The 21,308-nt window shown below is 40.3% G+C and overlaps 1 protein-coding gene across 8 annotated transcripts in view; it reads right to left on the bottom strand.

Annotated features, from left to right (window-relative positions):
* ANO4 (anoctamin 4) overlaps window positions 1-21,308 on the bottom strand; it is a 460,570-nt gene that overhangs the window by 105,089 nt on the left and 334,173 nt on the right. For all 8 annotated transcript variants that reach the window (XM_082349613.1, XM_082349609.1, XM_082349612.1 and 5 more), the window contains one exon: window positions 2,759-2,865. In XM_082349613.1, coding sequence (XP_082205739.1) covers window positions 2,759-2,865 — 107 coding nt within the window. The remainder of the gene's footprint in view (window positions 1-2,758; window positions 2,866-21,308) is intronic.

Raw genomic sequence — 21,308 nt, 5'->3', positions numbered from 1 at the left:
CCCCTTTTCTGTCTCCATCTTGACTAGTTGTAAAAATAGCCCACATTTTGAGATGCAAAAGTTAAGCACAATAATTGCTATATGGCCTCACTGTACACAGTCTTTGATTGTGTAAGAATGCTGATGGTTAGACATTGATCATGTTTAAAAGATTTTCAGTTCAGTTCAACAAGCACTCCTCCTATATGCCAGATACTGTGCTAGGCAATGATGGTACAAAGGTGAATAAGGCAACTTATTTAAAATTGAGGAGCTTATTATCTAGATTAGCAGTTTTTAGCTGCAGATTTTCAACACCCTAGTATGTTATAATGAGTTGTGAGGTGTGCTGGTATTATACTACCAATATTAGTGAAGGGACTGCTTTTAAAAATTATTTGCATGTTATGAAATAATCCAGAATAGCTACTGCCATAATCATTTCACTTCCACTTGTTTTCTAGCATGTTCCTGATATGATGTTAACCAAGAAAAGTATGATAAAAGTATGTATAGCACATCCTAAGTTTGTTAAAAAATATCACGTGGACAAATGGGGTATAAAGATGAAAAGAGTAATTAATGTGATACTTAAGTTATTTGGTACACAAAAATGTCAACAGTGGTTCTCTTTAGTTGGTAGAATTTTCATAATGCCATTGAAAGTAAATAATTCAGTGTAATGAAAGAAGAGTTGTACATGATTGTCAAATAGACACTGCAAAAATAATTGCCATTGGAATTCAGAAGAGGAAATCCTTGGAGCTAGAATGGCCATGGAGGACATTACTGGGGGTGGTGGGGTGGGGGAATGTGTCCCAAGGATGGGTGACTGCTGCAGAGAATATGAGAACGTGCTAACCTACAACCCCATCGAAGTCAAGAAAGCCCTAAATCAGGTTCAACTTCACCATACCCACCTACATTGACTCACTGAACATATGATTCCAGGTGTATTCAGATCTGGACTAGGTATCTGTTTCTCCCTATAGTATTTTAATTTATGCAGCTTGGGATCAAAGTAGTTTTTTGCAGCTTCGGCATACTAGTGACTCACACTTGCATTCAACTAAACCTCCCAAGTCTATCCCTCTTCATGATGTGTTGAGCAACATTTCTCCCACACGGTATCAGGGTAGCTGTTTCGCTGAGTTTGAGCGCAGCACTTTACATTTACAAACTATTAAATGCCATCTTTTGGATGTGGCTGAGATTGCCAGATCACTGAGATCTATTAGGATCTGACTCCAGTGACTAACATAATGCACCCTTCCAGCCTCCACCCCACCTGAAAGCCTGACGAGAAGACTGTTTAGGCTCTGTGCCAGTTATCAATTTATTGCCCCTTAGCTCCAAATACAGGTTCATTGCCTGCTTTGCAATAATGGAGCTGGACCTTGTAAATATTTCTCCTTTGCCAGGTGTTACAACGTTAAGCTTTGTCAGCAGAAGGAATTGGAGAGACAATAGGGGAGGAAGGAGTTTGTCCTCCTGGTACTAGCATGTCCTTCCTAGTAGGCTTCTGCAGCTCATAGCTTCTGTGGGATCCAGCACCTGCAGTGCATGGGGGCCAGCAGCCCTGGCACCTCCTTAAGGGCGGGTGTCCCCCTGAACAGCTTCACAGAGTAATAACGCTGGTGCAACACCTCCCAATGAATGGCTTCCTTGGAACCCCTCCAGGCAGCTTCTCCCAGTACTTGAGATGGCAGATTCGCAGAGTCCTACTGGCACAGAACCCCCAGCAAACTGCTCTGCCACCTAGTGAACCACAGCTGCACCCTTTCCAACAAGGTCTACATCTCAGCTTTGTTGTGGGAAGTCTTTGTAGGGGTGGTGGCAGCTCCTAATATTTGCTATTCTTCTATTCTTTAGAGTTCTTCTTACCCTTTACTAGCCAATCCTCCATTAACTCCAAACCTCTGTCACAGTTAGTTACTTATATTAACTTTCCCTGTTCAAATTCTGTGTGGCTTTTGTGTCCTGATGAGACCCTGACTGATATAGGTCATTCTTCAAAGTATTGATTAAAAATCTCACTGGGACAGAGATACCCAAAACAAAGCCACCCAAATCCTCCTGATAAACAGTAATCTGTTTAATAAGGAAGGATATTTGGTCATATATTATGGAAGGACTCTCATACAAATGCCCCAAATATAATGTGTGGAGGTTATTTGCTGGGGGAGGCGATTATTCGGAGGATTTACTTATGTGTGACAGCCCTGCTCTGCCCTTGCTGTTCCCTGTGCCTGGAACACCTGCTTCTCCATCTTCCCACACTGGCTCCCTCTTGTCATTCAGGTTTCAGTGCAGATTCAGCTTCTCAGAAACGCTTTCCCTGACCACTCCATCCATCTCGGCTTGAACTCACCCCCACCCTGTAGCAGTCTATCTTGGAAACATCATCCATTTCGATTTCTTCGTGTTTTGTATTGTATTTACTTCTTTACTGTCTGTTTTCAACTCCTTGAACCTATGCTTATCTCCCCAACCCCTCACCCAGTACCTGGCACATAATGGGCGCTCCTTACATATTTGTTGAACTGAGAGCACTTCTCCATGATCTTCGATAAAGGAGATGCCATGTTATTTTTTTAAAAAGCGATCTAAGGATTCTATTAAGATTTTACACTTCTCAGTTATCCATCAAGGGAGTATGCAGTTAGAGGCTTTATGAATGATGAGCATTTCTAGAATTGATATCAACTTAATAAAACCAAAGGAAGAGTCTGTAGTCCCCCAAATCAGATGTAGCTTGTTATAATAATATACTACTTACCAATTTTGTTTTTTCCTTCTTCATACTTTATTCTTTGTAAAATATGATGTACAATTCTACTTCTCGTGGCATTGTTGAAGAAAGTGTCTTTGTTGTGTATGATGAAGCTGCACACACAGATTGAAAGCACAAGTTGAGGATTAATTGGAGGCAAGGGAGCTAATCTTTGATATAATTTGGTGTGACTTAGATAGAGGTGTCTCCCATCTGTCACAGAGAGGGTATGTCTGGAACAGCATGAGAGCACCCAGAGATCACACCAGAGGCAAGAGGCTCACAAATCTCAGCAGTTTGGTTCTCAGCCTCCTGAGAATATTCACACCATTATGTCAGGAAAGAGCTGGAGCTAAATGAAATTAAGTAACTTTCAACTAATACCGAGGCTAAGCCTCATATCTTGTTTTTTTTTTTTTTCTCAGTAAGGTCATTAGATAAATTCAACTAAAAATTCATTTTGTTTTTATCTCCTTTTGTCGTCTACCTCATCCCCTCCTATGTCATTTTCAGGAATTTTAATATCTGAAACTGGTTTGGGTGAAAGACACAAGAGTTAGGTAATGAGCTCTGGCCTGGCTCAGGGGTGAGGTCAGAGGTGAGTCTCTAGAAATTGCCTCTCTTTGTTCCTTTCCCATGTTCCTCCTCTCCTGGAAGGGGCCCCCCTCTCTTCTAGAGCATGTACTTAAGATTGCTGCTCTCTCAGCCAAGGGCCCACCCAGCCTCCGCAGTTTCTCACAGGACTCATACACACACACACACCCCACAACACTGAGTTCCCAGTAGGTGTTCCTACCCTACTGAGAGGTTTTCCAGGTAACAGATAGAGCTTCCAGGACCATACAATGCAGCATGAAGTGGCCAGGTCTTCCCCTCCCAAGAACGTGTTAAATGGTAGAATATTAGAGATACTGGGAAAGTATAATTGCTCATAAATTATAAAGTTTATTAACTCAGCAGACTTTTATTTGGTACTTTGCATGAATTGGACACCATGCAAGGCTTATCAATGGTAGCAGCCATCGCCCTCAAAATCCAACTCAGAAGTCACCTTCCTCAGCAAGTCTTGCCACCCCTCCAACTGCACTTCTGCCACCCAAAGAGTTCAGTACTCTCTCCTCTCTCTCTATTAAAATTTCTTTTCCCAAGAAGATGAATTCTTAGGTGTTGCTCAGATCATTCAGAGATAAAACTGGCCTGGAGAAAGGGTGGTCCAAGCATGGGGTTTGGCTTGGGAATAGAAATGGGAATGTGAGTTTGGGGTAAAGGAGAAAAAGGCCAGAGAATATGAAGACAAAATGTAAGTCACATGGACCGATTTCTTGGAGAAGGACTTTCCTCTCATTTCTACTTCTCTTGTATTCTGTTATAGAATATTGGTCTCAGAAAAAAGTAATTTGACTTGGTGGAGGAGAGATAAATGCTATGTGGGTAAATGAGAAAGCTGCAGCATTTATATCTTCTCTAGGGTTCTCTGAAAACATTTTATGGCATCAAAGAGGAAGAGCGGAAAGCTAAGAGTTACATCAAATGTAGTTCCTTTTATTTTCTCCTTCTCTGCTTTTTCACCTTATTTGAGACAGACCAATACACTTTAATACCAATAAAGATGTCATAAAGAAGTAGACAACAAATAAAAAAGCCCATTTTTGACTCACAATTTCAGATAACTGAAAGCTGATAAGCATGACCACGCTTGACAAGACAATTCTGGGCTAAAAGCGCATGTCCCTCCTCCATTAAATGGTTTTCCGCTTCCTTCTTTTTTTGATAGCACCCCATTACATTTTGGGAGCTCATGTAACAGTTCTCTATAATAAGCACCACAGGCGAACTTCACAATTTTGTTTTCCTCTTCTTTACATCTAGGTTGTACCTGGATCCTGGAGATTCTACAGTGGGAACAAATGTATAGAGCATGCGCTGCCAGGCACTATTCTAAGCTCCAGATATGGTAACTCATTCCATGCTTATAATAAGCCGGGAGGTCAGTACTGTACAGCCCCATGTTACAGGTGAAGAACCAGAGAGGTTAAGTGATGCACCCAAGTCACTCAGTAAGGGTCAGAGCCAGGATCTGAACTCAGGCAGTCTGGCTCCAGAGGCTGTCATCTTATCCATGCCACTCACTTGCCTCCCTGGGGCAGAAACTTCTGACTCCTGGAGGTTGGCTCTCCTGGGGATCAGCCCAAGAGTTGCTCTGCTGGGAATGCTCTCCTTGTTTCTACTTATCCTTAGAGCCTCAGCTCAGGTCACATCTCCCTCCAGGGGTCTTCTCTGACTCCCCCACCTGCACCCTGAAGAGTAATGTGGTGCTACGAAAAGAGAAGGGAGCAGAAAACCATTTCATGAAGGAGAGAGATGAAAGTTTAGCTTCAGCATCACACCCACTTTCCCTTAAGACTTTGAAGTGAGACAGACCTCAGCCTGAACCCCAGCTTTGCCACTTACTATGTGGTGTTGGGACTGTCCCTCAACTTCCCTGGGTCTTGGTTTCCTCATCTGTGAAATGGGATAGCACTGTAATCACTTTCATAGGGTTTCTGCAGAATTAGGTGAGATGAGGAGCACTGCTGAGCCTGAGTCTGGCATTTAATCAGCTCTCAGGGTTAGCTGTCACCATTGCTGTTGTTTCTATAACATTATATAGAACCTGTCTGCCTACATGACTGTCTTCTCTGTAAGAGCTTCTCCAAAGCAGGGACCGACCATGTGCATCTCTATTTCCAGTACTGGTACGGGGTTTGGCATATGATAAGCCCTTAAAGTTGGCTCAAATGAGAACAAATGAGATCTTCTGGAAAACCCCAGCTAAAGTGGGGGCCTATGAGACTAACTCTCATCTCATTATACCTTGGCCTCTATTTCTGCTTCCTGGAAATCTTTCTACCCACTCCATCTTTCCAGCTACCATATGAACTATTCTCTCCACATTACATGTCTAAGGATCTTCTTGTAGGGTGTGGAGCAATCTCATTTTCTCTGTCATTCCTTCAAACTGGAGGGCTAAGAGAAAGAACAGTGATGACTTCCTACATCATGGTTCTCAAGCTTTTCTTAGCCACTTACAAAACAACCCTCTTCAAATGAAATCACACACAAACACCATGTAAGTGGAGCTGTTTTGGGAAATGGAAGACTTGGTGTTCAGTCTCTGAGGTATGAGGGTTCCACCCAGGCTTAGAAACTCAGCTCTGCTTTCACACATTGCTGTTGGGCAGCAAACAAGTACAAATTGTATGAGGGCATCTTGACCAGGTCTATCAAAATTATTCATATAGCCTCATCACATCTCCTCTGATCTAGCAATTCCTCTCTGGAAATTTATTCTACAAGTATGCTCACCCATGTGCAAAGTGACAGATGTACAAGAATGTTCATTGTGGCATGGGTTATAATAGCAAACCTCTGGAAATGACATACATAATTCATCAGCAGAGGAGCGGATAAACAAATAATGGTACAACTCTACAATGGAACACTGCAGCTGTAAAGAGATTAAGGATGCTCAGTGTAGATATAAAAAATCTCCAAGATACTACAGGGCAAAAATAAGGTTCAAAACAGTCATACAGCTATTTGTGTCCAAGAAGAAAACATATACATGTAAAGGAGTACATAGATATATGTGTTGACATGTATGTTTGCTGGTGCGTGCATAGAATGACTATGGAAGGATATATAAACACCTGGAAAGACTGCTTGCCTCTGGGAAGGACTAGGTGACTGGGAAGGTAGGAAGGAAACTTCACTGTACATACTTAAGACATTTTTATCATAAGTAAGTATAACCTATTAAAAAAACTGAAATATTAGAAAAAAGAAAATTTAAAGGGAGAACGAAATTTCTGTTCTAGGTTGTTCTTACTTTCACCCTCAGTGGTGAGGAGGGGAATAAACTGCTGAATTGGTGGAGGATCAACTATATGATTAAGGCTCTAAACATCTATCTCCTTATCCTACCGCTTGGAGGAATTCTGTAACATGCCCAAAGTCATACAACCAGCAGGTGTTGAGAAAGGGTTAAAAAACCAAATGCCGGGCTTCCCTGGTGGCGCAGTGGTTGAGAATCCACCTGCCAATGCAGGGGACACGGGTTCGAGCCCTGGTCCAGGAAGATCCCACATGCCGCGGAGCAACCAAGCCCGTGCACCGCAGCTAATGAGCCTGCGCTCTAGAGCCTGCGAGCCACAACAACGGAGCCCACATGCCACAACTACTGAAGCCCATGCGCCTAGAGCCCGTGCTCTGCAACAAGAGAAGCCACCACAATGAGAAGCCTGTGCACCACAACGAAGACTAGCCCCCCACTCACCGCAACTAGAGAAAGCCCGCGTGCAGCAACAAAGACCCAACACAGCCAAAAATAAATAAATAAATAAATAATTTTAAAAAAATCCCCAAATGCCTTGCTCCAAATCTTCCCATTCTTTTGTAAAAGGAACTGCTGGAAGGTCTGCCTGTGTGTATGTGTGTGAAGGAGGCTTTCTGAATGCTTCCATCTTGCCCTATGAGGAAGGCCCTGCTCACTAAGTAATGGGCAGACCTGAGCCTGAAGCTCCCGCTGACCCCCTCCAGGACCTCTACCCTCCTGCCTTCCCTGGAGGAGAACAGCTCTTGGTTTTTACCTGGGAAGGCTCCGACCTCCTTTACTCGAGGAGGGATGAAATAGAAAAGGAAAACGCTGTGAAACTGAGGTTTAACTCCAGACCTCCCGGGGCTGTGGTTATTTGCGCTTTACTGATATGTTCTCCTGTGGCCAACTGTCCACGGCAGTGTTGTAGAGTATCACAATATGCTGGTTGTTTAGCAGGCAAGCATTCTGTCTGCTCTGTGCAAAGCACTGTGTGTGAGGGTGTTACACATGGAGGTGGGTGGAGGGAGGGAAGGGACGTGGATGTTATATATGCATGTATTTTGATTAGGGGACTGCAAAAGTGGAAAGAACCCAGCTCCTTTCTTATATATTCCTATTCGATAAAATGAGAAACACGCCAGCATTCAAGGGTGTGAACTGGGGAAAGGTGCTTGTTAGAGCCGGGTATAAAATCAGCTTATGAAGCGTGCCACTTTTAAAGCAGATAACAACTCATTTCTTTTTCCTAAACTTTTCTCTTAGGCCACAGCTATGAGGATAAGACTACACTGTCTTCACAATTACTTTAGTTTGAATTAGCTAGAGTCCAGTACCGTTGGATAAAAATTTCTAAGATAATGAAAATGTTCTATAATCTGTGCTATCCAATATGGTAGCCATTGGTCATATGTATCTATTAAGCACCTGAACTGTGGCTAGTGTAACTGAGAAAGTGAATTTTTACTATAATTCAAACTGATTAAAATTTAAACAGCCCCATGTGGCTGGGAGCTAACTGATATTGACAGTGCAAATAAACAATTGCCTAAACTGTGGACGACACTTTGAGTATGCAGGCAGAGCTTAATGATGGGGTCCTTATCTTGCATCCCCCTTTGACTACAGAAACTGGAGCAGGAAACTGGGCGAGGGGTGAGCGTGCCCTCCAGGTCCATGTACAGGTTGCCTGAAGACCTGAATTCAAGTCCTGCTCTTTTACTTTAGCTGTGTGGTTTTGGGAGGTCACTGAGTCTCTCTGAGACACAGTAATCTGTCAGGAAAATGAGGGTCATAATGCCTTAACTGCCCAAGGACAGGGTTAGACAGTCACAAAAGCGAGATGATAAATTATTGAGATAGATTACTAAACCTAGTTGGTAGGCAGTTGGATATAGTGTCCAATCGTCTATTTGAGATCACATTTGCAGTCTAAGAGACAACTCAAACCGAACATGTCCCAGACAGAACTTTTGATCTGCACCCTTATCAAAGAAAAACCTGCTTTCTCCCTGGTCTTTTCCATCTTAAAAAATGGCACTGCTATGCACCCAATTTCTCAAGTCACAAACTTGAAATTATCTTTGATCCTCTGTCTCTCATATCCGATATCCAATCAAGTTCTTTGGGTTCCTCTTCCCAGATGTTATCCTGAATCTGATCCTTTCTCACACTTCTTGCCTCAAAGCTGTTTCCAGGACTACTGCAATAGCCGCCTGACTATTCTAATTTCACTCTTTCTCCCTTTAGTTCATTCTCTATGAATCTATGAGGCAATGATCTTTTAAAACATAAATAAAATCTTATCCCCCTTCTGCTTAAAGCTCTTCAATGACATTCCACCGATTTTTGAATAAAGCCCAAGCACCTTTCCATGGTCTAAATGCTCATACATGGTCTGGTTCTTGCTTACACCAATGACTTCATCTCCTTTCTTCTTCCCCTTGGTCACTGTAAACCGGCAACATTGCCCTTTTTTCTGTTCTTGGAAAAAATCCAGCTTGTTATTGCCTAGGGCTTTTGCCCATGCTGTTCCTAGATTTTTGCATCACTTTTTGGTCTCAACTTAAATGTCACGTCCTTACCATCCTAGCTAGGACTGTCACTCTCCTGCTCCACAAGTTACTCCCTCTCTGTTCTATTACCTTGTTTTATTTTCTTAAGTTTTACTTTGAATTTTTTTTTTTTTTTATTGGGGCAGGGGTGGAGAGAGATGTATCTACATGTTCACTGTCTGCCCCCTTCTCCTGAAGAATGCAGGCAGGGCTTGGACTGCCTTGTTCCTTATTCTAGGGCCCGAGTGAATAATCAGACCGTGTGTTTTCCATACCTAGAGACCCACTGAATGTTGCAGAAATCGTCAGATTATATCACAGATAAATTTTACATTTTTCTCCAACTTAAAGATTCTGAAAATCAGTTTTATTTTATAATTATGCTTTCTTTGTATGTGTTACTACTTTGGGGGAAATAAAGGCAATGAAGAGGTTTTTAAAAATTTGGTTTAATACCTACCTTATGAAATTTCTGAAATTGATAAACAAGTATCCTTCACGATATGAACATCTCCATGGTTTAAAACTTCAAGTGGAAACTTTCTCAAGAAGCATTTAACTATCTATAGATGGTGCTGTATAAGTATTTTAGATTCATAGCCACATTATTGACTTCTATAAATTTAAAAATCTAAGGCATATGGCAAAGAAAGAAACAGAAACAGATTATTAATCAAGGCATGTTTCTTGGCCCTAGAGTACAGGGGCTTGAAGCATGTGTCCCACTGGATTTCAGAACTGCTCTGCTTCTGCTGCTCTCCATTTTGAACGGAAGAAGCATCTATTGTAATTATCTGGGCCCATCTCTCCTCACAGTCTGTTGGAAACGTAAGGGGCAGTTAGTTTGTCTTTTATATTAACAGGTCTCTGGTCCAAGAAGAACTATACCTGAAGAGCTGCTTCCAAGGATTCTCATCCCCAATTGAACCTGATGTTGGAACAAAAGATCCTGGACTTTGAGCCTAATGTCATATTGGGATGAGAACTTTGGGGATCCTGAAATGGGAGAAATGTGAATAAAATACATGCCAGAGGGAAGACTGTGGTGGAATGCAAAAAATGGCCACAATTCCTCCCATTCCTATATACACATCCCATTGTGATGTGAATTTCTTGCTTCTTCCATCAAGAGGTAGAGTCTATCTCTTCACCTCTTGAATCTGAGTATGTCTTGTGACTGGCTTTCATCAACAGAATGTGGAAGAAGTGATTTTTGTTGAGTTCTGAGCTGAGGTCCAAGCTCTGAGCACCCACTCCCGTCCACTTGGAACACTGGCCCAAGACTGCCAGCATACAGAAGCCTGAGCTAGCCTCTCTGAAGATAAATGACCACGTAGAGAAAGAAACCCAGCCACAAGCTGGCACCACCCACCAGACATGTAAGGGAGAGAATTTCAGACTGTCCAGCCTGGCTGAGCAAAGAGATGATTGCAACCACGTGTTGACTCCAACTGAAACCAGTGGAAGAACTGACCAGCTGATTCCAGCACAAACTGCTCAAACAAAAGAATCATGAGCAAATAAAACGTGTGCTGTTTTAAGCCAGTAAGTTTTACTGTTACACAGCAGTAGATGACCAACAGACCAGTCTTTCGTGATGGTTGAAATTGTACTATTTCATAATACAGAAAGAAAAGTGAAGGTTAATGCCTTAAAGATAAATATTTCAGGAAGCTTTCTTAATTAGACTTTTAAATAGAGACCTCCTTTTTTTTTTTTAACAAAGAGAAGCAAAGGTGATACAGTTAACCGTCACTTAAATTACATCCTCAAATTAGTGAAAATCTAAGTAGGAACAAAGCAGCCAATTAATTTTTTATGCGACAAGACCTATTTTGATAGTTTTGGGGGCTTTAGGCAACTGCAGTGCAGTAACTTTTTTATTTGGCTGCACCGCACAGCTTGTGGAATTTTAGTTCCCCGACCAGGGATTGAACCTGGGCCTTTGGCAGTGAGATCACGGAGTCCTAACTACTGGACCGCCAGGGAATTCCCCTAACTTCTTAAGTATACTTGTTATGAGTAAAAGGATGAGATGATTATCGAACTAAATATATAATATTCAGAGTCCTGACTGGTAAAAATTTTCAGGCCTCTTTTTAGGCAATAAGCTACTGGAATAAAAAGCAATGTGAGACATTTTTATTCCAATGGTCATTTTTAATTGTACTTCACAATCTCACCTTTTCTATTTGAATGTTAAATACAAATTAAGAAATACTTGCTCTTGAGACTTTCAGGTAAGGATGGAAAATTAAACACCTGTATTCAATTTTTCTCTCTCTCAAAACCCCATGAAAATAATAGCAATGTGTGTGTGTTTGTGTTTAAATAAAGGTGTAACACTCAAGGGACGGGGATAGCAGAAGAAAATAGCAAGAAAATGTTGGAATGAGAAAAGTAGACCGACAAGTGGTAACAGAGTTAGGAGACCAGAAAAAGCTGAATACTAAATCAGCTCTGGGGAGAACCAAGACAAATTATATTTATGCTACAAAATCACATAAAATCGTAGAACTGGGGCACCAGTGACCTCTAGAAGTGGGCTGAAGGGGATGCTAAAATAAGTACTGGCTGAAAGCTGTTTAGGAAGAAGTCAGATCCCCAGATCCTCACTTGTACTCTAACAGAGTACTAGAGTTTTTTTTTGTTTTTTGTTTTTTTTGATAGGGTAATATAGTCTCTGAACTGAGACATCAGGCATGGTTAGGAGTAGGGGTACCATAGTGAACTCTGGAGGATCAAGTGAATATTTGCATCCTGGAAGCTGAGACTCCCAGCTATCTTCATCCATTTAGGCTCTATAACACTGGCAGCCAGGCCTTGACTTTTCAGGCAGAAGACTGGCAGAGACCTCTCTGGGGAATCCTACCACCCTAAGATGAAAAATCTAAAGTGACATCGGAGACTCCAAAATAAAACTACCCAGCCACAAAGCCCACAGTTGACAGGCTCCACCTTATACTCTAAACTTCTTCTCAAGTTTTGCATTTCCTATTCTTAAATATGGACAGCCAGCCAAAGATTACTACATATCTGAAGAAATCTATTAACATGAAAGATAGAGAAAAATGCAAAGAGACAAAAACAATCAGAAAGAAATACGTTAGAGGAAATTAGGCTATGTAGAGTGATGAAATATTTAAAAAATCATTATGAATAGGCCATATATGACAAGCCCACAACTGACATCACACTCAGTGATGAAAAGCTGAATGCTTTTCTTCTAATATCAGGAACAAGACAAGAGGCCAACTGTTGTAACTTTCATTTACATACTATTGGATGTTCACTAAACATATTGTGATAATCATTTCATGATGTATGTAAGTCAAATCATTATGCTGTACACCTTAACCTTACACAGTGCTGTATGTCAATTACATCTCAATAAAAGTGGGAGGAAAAAAGACAACCCCCTCTTTCCCCCCCCAAACTCCATAGTATTAGCAGTCCTAGGCAGAGCAATTAGCCAAGAAAAAGAAATAAAAGACATTCAAATTGGAAAAGAAGAAGTAAAACTGTCACTATTTGCAGATGACATGATATTATTTATAGAAAACCTTAAATTCTCCACTAAAAAACTGTCAGAACTAACAAATGCAGTAAAGTTATAGGATACAAAATCAATATACAAAAACTTGTTGCATTTCTATACACTAATAATGAACTCTCAGAAAGAGAAATTAAAAAACAATCTCATTTACAATTGCATCAAAGAGAATAAAATACCTAGAAATATATTTAACCAAGGACGTGAAAGACCTGTACACTGAAAACTGTAAGACATTGATGAAAGAAATTGAAGAAGACACAAATGGAAAGATATTCCATGCTCATAGGCTGGAAAAATTAATATTGTTAAAATGTCCATACTACCCAAAGCAATCTATAGATTCAATTTAGTCCCTCTCAAAATTCCAATGGCATTTTTCACAGAGATAGAAAAAAAAATCTTAAAATTTGTATGGAATTACAAAAGACCCTGAATAGCCAAAGCAATCTTGAGAGAAAACAAAGCTGGAGGTATCACATGCCTTGATTTCAAACTATATTACAAAGCTGCAGTAATCAAAACAATATGGTACTGGCATAAAAGCAGACACAAAGATCAATGGGACAGAACTGAGAGTCCAGAAATAAACCCACACACATATGGTCAATTAATTTATGACAAAGGAGCCAACAACATACAATGGGGAAAGGACAGCCTCTTCCATAAATGGTGTTGGGAAAACTGGAGAGCCACATGCAAAAGTATGAAACTGGACCACTATCTTACACTATACATAAAAGTTAACTCAAAATGGATTAAAGAGTTGAATGTAAGACCTGAGGCCATAAAACTCCTAGAAGAAAATATAAGCAGTAAGCTCCCTGACATTGGTTTTGGTGATGATATATTTGGCTTTGACACCAAAAGCAAAGGCAACAAAAACAAAACTAAACAAGTGGTACTACATCAAACTAAAAAGCTTCTGCACAGAGAAGGAAGCCATCAACAAAATGAAAAGGCAACCTACGGAATGGGAGAAAATATTTATAAATCATATACCTGATAAGGGGTTAATATCTGAAATATATAAAGAACTCATACAACTCAATAGCAAAAAAACCAAAAAACAAACAAAAAAACAATCTGATATAAAAAAATGGGCAGAGGATCTGAATAGACATTTTTCTAAAGAAGACATACAGATGGCCAACATGAAAAGATGCTCAACATCACTAATCATCAGAGAAAGTAAAATCAAAACCACAATGAGATACCATCTCAGACCTATTGGAATGGCTATTATCAAAAAGACAAGAAACAAGTGTTGGTGAGGATGCGGAAAAAAGGGAGTCCTTTTGCACTGCTGGTGGGATTTTAAACTGGTACAGCCACTATTGAAAACAGCATAGACGTTTCTCAAAAAATTAAAAATAGAACTACCATACACCATATGATGCAGCAATTCCACTTCTGGGTATTTATCTGAAGGAAATGAAAATACTAACTTGAAAAGATATATGTGCCCCCATATTTATTACAGTATTATTTATAATAGCCAAGATATGGAAGTAACCTGTGTCCATCAATAAATGAATAATAAAGAAAATGTGGTGTTGTATATATATAACTCAGACATAAAAAAGAAGGAAATCTTGCCATGTGACAACATGGATGAACACCGAGGGCATTATGCTAAGTGAAGTAAGTCAGAGGAAGACAGACCAATAAACTATGATCTTGCTTATACGTGGAACCTGAAAAAGAAAACAAGCTCCTAGAGTCGGAGAACAAATGAACAAACTGGTGGTTACTGAGGGTGGGGGTGGACAAAGTTGGTGAAGGGGATCAAAGGGTACAAACTTGCACCTATAAAATAAATAAGTTATGGGGAAGTAATGTACAGCATGGTGTCTTTAGTTAATAATACTGTATTGCATATTTGAAAGTTGCTAAGGGTAAATCTTAAAAGTTATCACAAGAAAAAAAATTGGTAACTATGTATGGTGATGGATGTTAACTAGACTTATTGTGGTGATCATTTTGCAGTATATACAAATAATCATTATACTGTACACCTGAATCTACTGTGTTATATGTCAATTATACCTCAATTTAAAAAATCATTATGTTCAGAGAGTTAAGAAGATAATGCAATTGTGAATAAAGCTCAAAATATGATCTTAAAAAGCTAGAACCTTATGAGAATAAAATAGTCCTTTGAAACTAAAACAAAATGAGAGCAGAAATTAAAGCTCAATAGAAGAATCTGAAAATAAGTTGTAGAAATTTCCCAGGGCAAAAAGGTATAGATAACAAATGGAGAGGAAAGATAAGGATGTGAGAGTCTCAGCTCAGGAAGTCCAATATCTGAAAAATAAGAATTCTAGAAGGAGAAGAAGAACAACTTAACCACAAAATTCAAGAATTATTCAAGAAAATTTCTGTGAACTGAAAGAGTAGTCAAGTTGAAAGGGACCAGTACAATAGATGACCACAGAGCCACATCAAGATACATAACTATGATATTTCAGAACACGGGGGACAAAGAAATGATCGTACAAGCTTCCATAGAGGAGAAAACAAGTTACATAGAGGGAATTAGGAACTGGAATGTTTTTGAAGTTCTCAGCGGCAATATTGAGTTTTAGAATCAAAGGATCAAGACTTTAAAAATTCTAAGGGAAAAGGATTTCTATACCTAGTCAAACTATCATTACAAATGAAGTATAACAACTATGTGTATTCGTTTGCTACAGCTGCCATAACAGAGTGCAATGGATTGGGTAGGTTAAACAATAGAAATTTATTTTCTCACAATTCAGAAGGAAGAAGCTGCCTCATGGATAGATAGAATACTTTTTATGAACCCAAGAGCTCTTATAATAGCATCTACTTTATTGGTTCAAGGTAAAACAAACCTGGGTTAGAGTCTTGGTTCTGCCAAGTACTAACTATTTGAATTTTAAAAAGTAACTTCTCTAAGCCTCAGTATCCTGATCTTTCAAATGGGTCAACAATAATACCCACTTCAGAGAGAGGTTTGAAGATTAGGAGGTGTTGCCTGCAGTGTACTCATGTACACACTGTGCTCATAAATGGTAGGTTTATGATATTATTAGCTCTCTCTTTGCCACTTTTTATAAAGATTACTGATCCTCAAAGTTCTAACACGCCCTGATAAATAAGTACCTGTTATTTTGAAATCAAGTATTAAAAAGTCTTTATTTTAATAAAATATTTTCAGATACACAAAAATGCTGTATTCCTAAAAATACAGCATTAGATTGTATGTTTAAAAACTTTACAGAAATGGTATCATGCTCTACTCATTCTTCTGCAACTTACTTTCCTTGTGCAACCATGTGAGTTTCATTCATGTTGACAAAAGGAGCTCTAGTCCAATCATATTTCCTGCTGCTTAGAAGTCTGTTGTATGAGGACACTACAGTTTGTTGGTTCACTTTCCTGCTGGCGGATATTTAGGCTATTTCTAATGTTTTACTATTATAAACAATGCTGCAAAATGCACATGAGCAAGTGTTTCTCAAAGAAGAACATATCTAAGAGTGGCATTTCTGGTATGTTCATTTGGACAGGTTTTAAGAAAGAAGCAACAGACAAACTTGGGAGTCTCATCCACATGTCACATCAGGACATGATTAGTGGTGAGGTGTGTCATAATTAATTTGACACTAGTAACAGTTAAAGTGCTTAAATTTGGGAATGGAATATATGGGAGTAAATTGATGTTATTATAAAGGTACCTCAAATCCATTCTAATTATTTTTTAAAACCAATGTACTGTTTAGAGGAACAGTAAAGCACAAAGGAATGTGTTGCATAAGTAACCATTCCCGTGTGTCATGGTAGAAAAAGGTTGGAGAATCATTGCTTGAATCAAATATTTTTAAAATGTCAGTCACCTAACACAAGAATACGCATTCACTGGGCCTATTGTTAAGACATGGTAGGCCAAACGGTATCTCTGATGTTGGCTAGGTATACACAGAACCAAGCGAACTAGGGAGATGGACAGTTATCTGGATAATTCTGCAGGAAGAGGAGGTGGCAGGAGGAGCAAAGGATGGAGGAAAGAAGAAGAGAGAAAAAGTGATATCCTGGAGTTAGTAACAATTCAGGCCAATCCTATACTATCTCCATCTTTAGTGAGAAAGTTCACATATATCAAAATTACCTATTTATATATCAGGTACATATATTATTAACAATAACAGACAAATTTATTGAACATTTATCATATGTACTTAAATACTGTGTTGCCACTTTTTACAATATTACATGGGTATTATTATTATTCCCAATTTATGAGTAAAGAAATTGAAGCTCAGAATCATACAGCTTGTGAGTTGCAGAGCTGGGATTTGGGGTCCAGGACCCAAAAACTCCAGAGCCTCTGGGAGCTCAACTGTTAACGCTTAAGGACAAAAAATGTGACTCATTCATCTTTGTCCAGCCCTACACAGTGCCTGTCAGAGAAATGGTGCTTGACGCTGACTGAATTGAAATGGATATTCAGAATGGAAACATGAAAGCACTGCAATATTTAAATTTATTAGAGATCACTTTTATCTGCCACTCAAGTGAGCCAGAATGAAGAGGAAATAATTTTTTTAAAAATCTGTACACACAAGTTTGGAAACATAAGTGATTTCTTAATTAATCCTCAGACCAGAAAAATCCAATTTAGGATAACCCAGGCCTTAGTTTTCTACTAATTAGGGTGCTAACTGTCATTCGGTCAATAGTAAGGTTTCTCCTGAATTATCTAAGTAATTGTCACTGTGTAAATTAATCATTCAGTGACTCATCCATGGCTATTGTCTTAGCTTGGTCTTGGTCATGGGTCTTGTTTTTATATTCTCTTATTGGAGCTGAGTAGGTCTGAGTGCTGACCAAAGGGACAGATCTGTCTACTTTCCTGCAGTTTATTTTGGTTGTTGTGATCAGCAAAGACCTAGAAATTACGTCAAGCATCTACAAAACTTGGAATTTGATAAAAAGTTATCTTCCTTAATCCTTGTCTTTTTTTTTTTTTTTTTGACCATTTTTCCCCCCTCTACCATCTTAGTGGCAACCTCTATCTATTCCTGCTACAGCGACAGTACCCCCTCTAGGGCTCTTCCTTCCTCCCCTTGTTTTTAACTCTCTAGAAAAGATCTGATAAACTTATTCATAATGGGGTATAAAGGAAAAATAACATAAAAAATTTCACTTTTCCCAGGGACATTTTTTATTTTAAATGTGGATGACTTTAGCCAAAGGATTAAAGTTCATACTGTAAAATTCCAGGTATTAGGGAGTGTACTGCTTACTAAGTTATCTCTTAGCTTCCCTCTTTTATATTCTCTATGTGCTGGAGCAGGGACCCTGCCAACGACAATTCTACTTTGCACCTGGCTCTCTGATATGTTCTGCCAGTAGGGGGCACTGGAAGGGGAAAAAATGGAGGCAAGGGGACTCGGTCTTTCCTGTTTGCCTGTTCTCCTTGTCGATGTCACCCCAGCAGTGATTCTTCAACCTCATCGTGACAATTGGTTCCAGTTTTCATCTTTTAAAAAATACCCCAACCTAGACTCACTGCATTGTCCCATACCCCAAAGGTACCAGCCAGGGCAACATCTCCTCAGAGGTATAGCGCTCAACTCCAGGGCTCCTCCTCTGAGCTTCTAAAGGTTCCGAAAACCCCACCCTCTTCCTTCTGTTCCTCTGGCCCTTGGAGCAGTAGCTGCTTCACTTCCTGAAGTTATTTTCTGTGTGGCCTCAGTGCTCCCTGGGTGACATGTTAGTTCTCTGATATCGACCTAATCAGTTCCCCGCCTTAACCTCTGTTAAAATAACTGCTGAGTTTCAGTTTTCCTGAATGAAGCCTGAGTGATACAGGATGGTAGAGAAGGAAACAGGTCAGGGGAAGAGGCTGACTCCTTCTCTTAGAAATCACATACCACATAAGCAGACATCTACCTGTCCTGTTTGTTAATCTGAAAGATATACCACCATGGTATACTATGCATAAAATAGATAAACAACAAGGATGTACTACTGTATAGCACTGGGAATTATAGCCATGATCTTGGAATAACTTTTAATGAAGTATAATCTGCAAAATACTGAATCACTATTCTGTACACATGAAATATAATTCTGTAAATCAACTATACTTCAATTTAAAAAAAAGAAAAAAAAAAGATGGTCTATGAAGTTGAATTTTGAAAACTTCCAATCCCATGTCTGATTTCTGTCCCACAGAGTTTCTCTCTCTTCTGCCCGAATCTTTGCTAACTTTCATGGAAACTTCCTGTCCTAAAAAACTAAAAGGTTTCTAAAACAAAACAAAACAGCATAAGACATTATCTGAGCCCTGAAAGAGCTCACAGACTACTGTGTTATATAAATGTGACGGGACAAAAAAAAAAATACTAACGTGGGTTATTCCTAGGTAAATTGCATTATTTTTCCTAATTGGCTGCTTTTCTTTGTGAGGATTATATATCCCTACCCATTATCAAGGACCTACAGCCCCCTTCCCTGGGGAGAAGTGTAATTCCTCTCCCTATTACCATGCTTGGCTGTGAGACTTGTTTGGCAGATGCAATATGAGCAGAAATTTTAAGAGCCATTGTGTGGCTCGACAATTACTTTTTTTTCTGCCATGAGAATGCATGCCTTACATACCAAGTGAAGTTAAGTCATAAAGAGCAAGACAAATTCCATACGATATCACTTATATGTGGAATCTAAAATATGACACAAATGAACCTATCTACGAAACAGAAACAGACTCACAAACATGGAGAACAGTCTTGTGGCTGCCAAGGGGGAGGGGAGTGGGGGGAGGGATGGGCTGGGAGTTTGGGATTAGTAGATGCAAACTATTATATATATATATATATATATATTGTAGAATGGATAAACAACAAAGTCCTACTATATAGTATGGGGAACTATATTCAATATCCTGAGAAAAACCATAATGGAAGAGAATATAAAAAAGAATGTATATGTATGTATAACTGAGTCACTTTGCTGTACAGCAGAAATTAACACAACATTGTAAATCAACTCTACTTCAATTAAAAAGAGAGAGAGAGAATGCGTGCCTTGGGCACAGGTTGCTTCTTCAGGCAAGATCTCATAAGAAAGGAGACCTGTGAAGAAGAGCCTCAGTTGGCCCACAGCTAATGTGTTAGCTGAGCAAGAAATAAGCCAGACACTGAGATTTGAGGGTTGTTTGTTACTGCAGTAGAATGTAGCATAATCTGACTGGCACAGTCTCTAACCCAACAAAGACAATCCTGTAATTTATGGTCTAATTTACCCTCTCCTGAAAAGGATGGATTTTTTTTTTCCCCCCTGGTGGAGAAGCTATGTCAGTCCTCATAAGAAAGTGATGGGAGAGAGCAGTGAGGCTTGTGTGGAGGAGAGGAACAATAAAGGAAGAGGAAAGAAAAACTGTGCAGGCTGGGGTGAAGGAGGAATGGGTTTGTCGGGGGAGAAAAAGGGCAACACCCGAGTACAGGATAGTACGAAGGAAGGAGAATGATGAGTAGTTTCTGAGGACCACGTACTTGGCTTCTCCTTGTGTCCTTTGAGAAACTCGAGTAAAGACTGGAACGCCCTTCTAATTACTTTTGGCTGCTGCATTGAGCTTTGTGCCACACACAGACGTGGACGGAAAGAAATAATTGTATATCATCAGTGCCATAATCACAACATTTACAAAGGCTAATGGGCCCAGAAGTCTAATGCCGTCTGCATGAGACATAGGAGGCCTTGTAAAGACAGCGGTATCTGGACTAGCTCCCGGGGGAGGAAAGGCTTTCACCAGACAATGAGCGGAATGAGAGCCCACCCGAGGACGCGGGAGCATCCGTCACGAGGCATTCAGGTGACCCCCGCCGCCACGTGGTAGGATCATCCAGCCCGGGAGGCTAGGTGGGAGGGGAGAAGCTGGGGAAGCTGCTTTAGGTGCCATGCGAAGGAGTTTGAACTTGATCTCAAAGGACGTAGGGGATCTTTGAAAGCTCTTGAGCAAGGAAGCAATGAGGCCACATGGGGCGTGCGTGGAATTCCCTGCCGAGGGTGCCCGGCTAAGGAGCTGAGGAAAGGGAGGAATCCGGCCCAGGCTCTGCTAGCCAGTCTGTGGGCTGTGGATTCTGGAGGAAGGGAATTGTTCAAATTGCCGTATGGGCTGGTGACCAGAGCCTGGCCAATGACCTGTGACATGAGTGTGGTGAACAGACTGGGGTTGTGGGGAGAGACAGAGGAAGTGAGGAGACTTACACCTGTTCACCCAAGAGGTGGTGGCCAGTTCAACCAAGGCAGTGGCAGTGAGGTCAGAAAGGAGAAACTAGGACCGAAAGTATCTGGTAGTGATGGTGGGCGGTGAGGAAGGCGGTCACCGTGCAGCGGGGATAGTGTTAATCAGGAGCGGGAAACACAAAACGGATGGTGTGGGTGCCGTGAGGACAGTGGGAAATGAGAAGAATGTGGTGCACCCCGGGGATAAAGACACTTCTAAGACGTGGTCCCGAATCAGCCGTCATCTGAATAAAGCACTATTCACAAAGGCCACAGGTTTAACTTCTATCCCCTCCTGAGTGCCACTCTTAGAGGTAAGCAGTACCTTGCCCA

Source organism: Balaenoptera borealis (assembly GCF_965194805.1).
Source record: "Balaenoptera borealis genome assembly, chromosome: 13".
Taxonomy (NCBI): Eukaryota; Metazoa; Chordata; class Mammalia; order Artiodactyla; family Balaenopteridae; genus Balaenoptera; species Balaenoptera borealis.
Note: the sequence above shows the minus strand (reverse complement) of the source record. Positions and strands in the feature narration are given on the sequence as shown.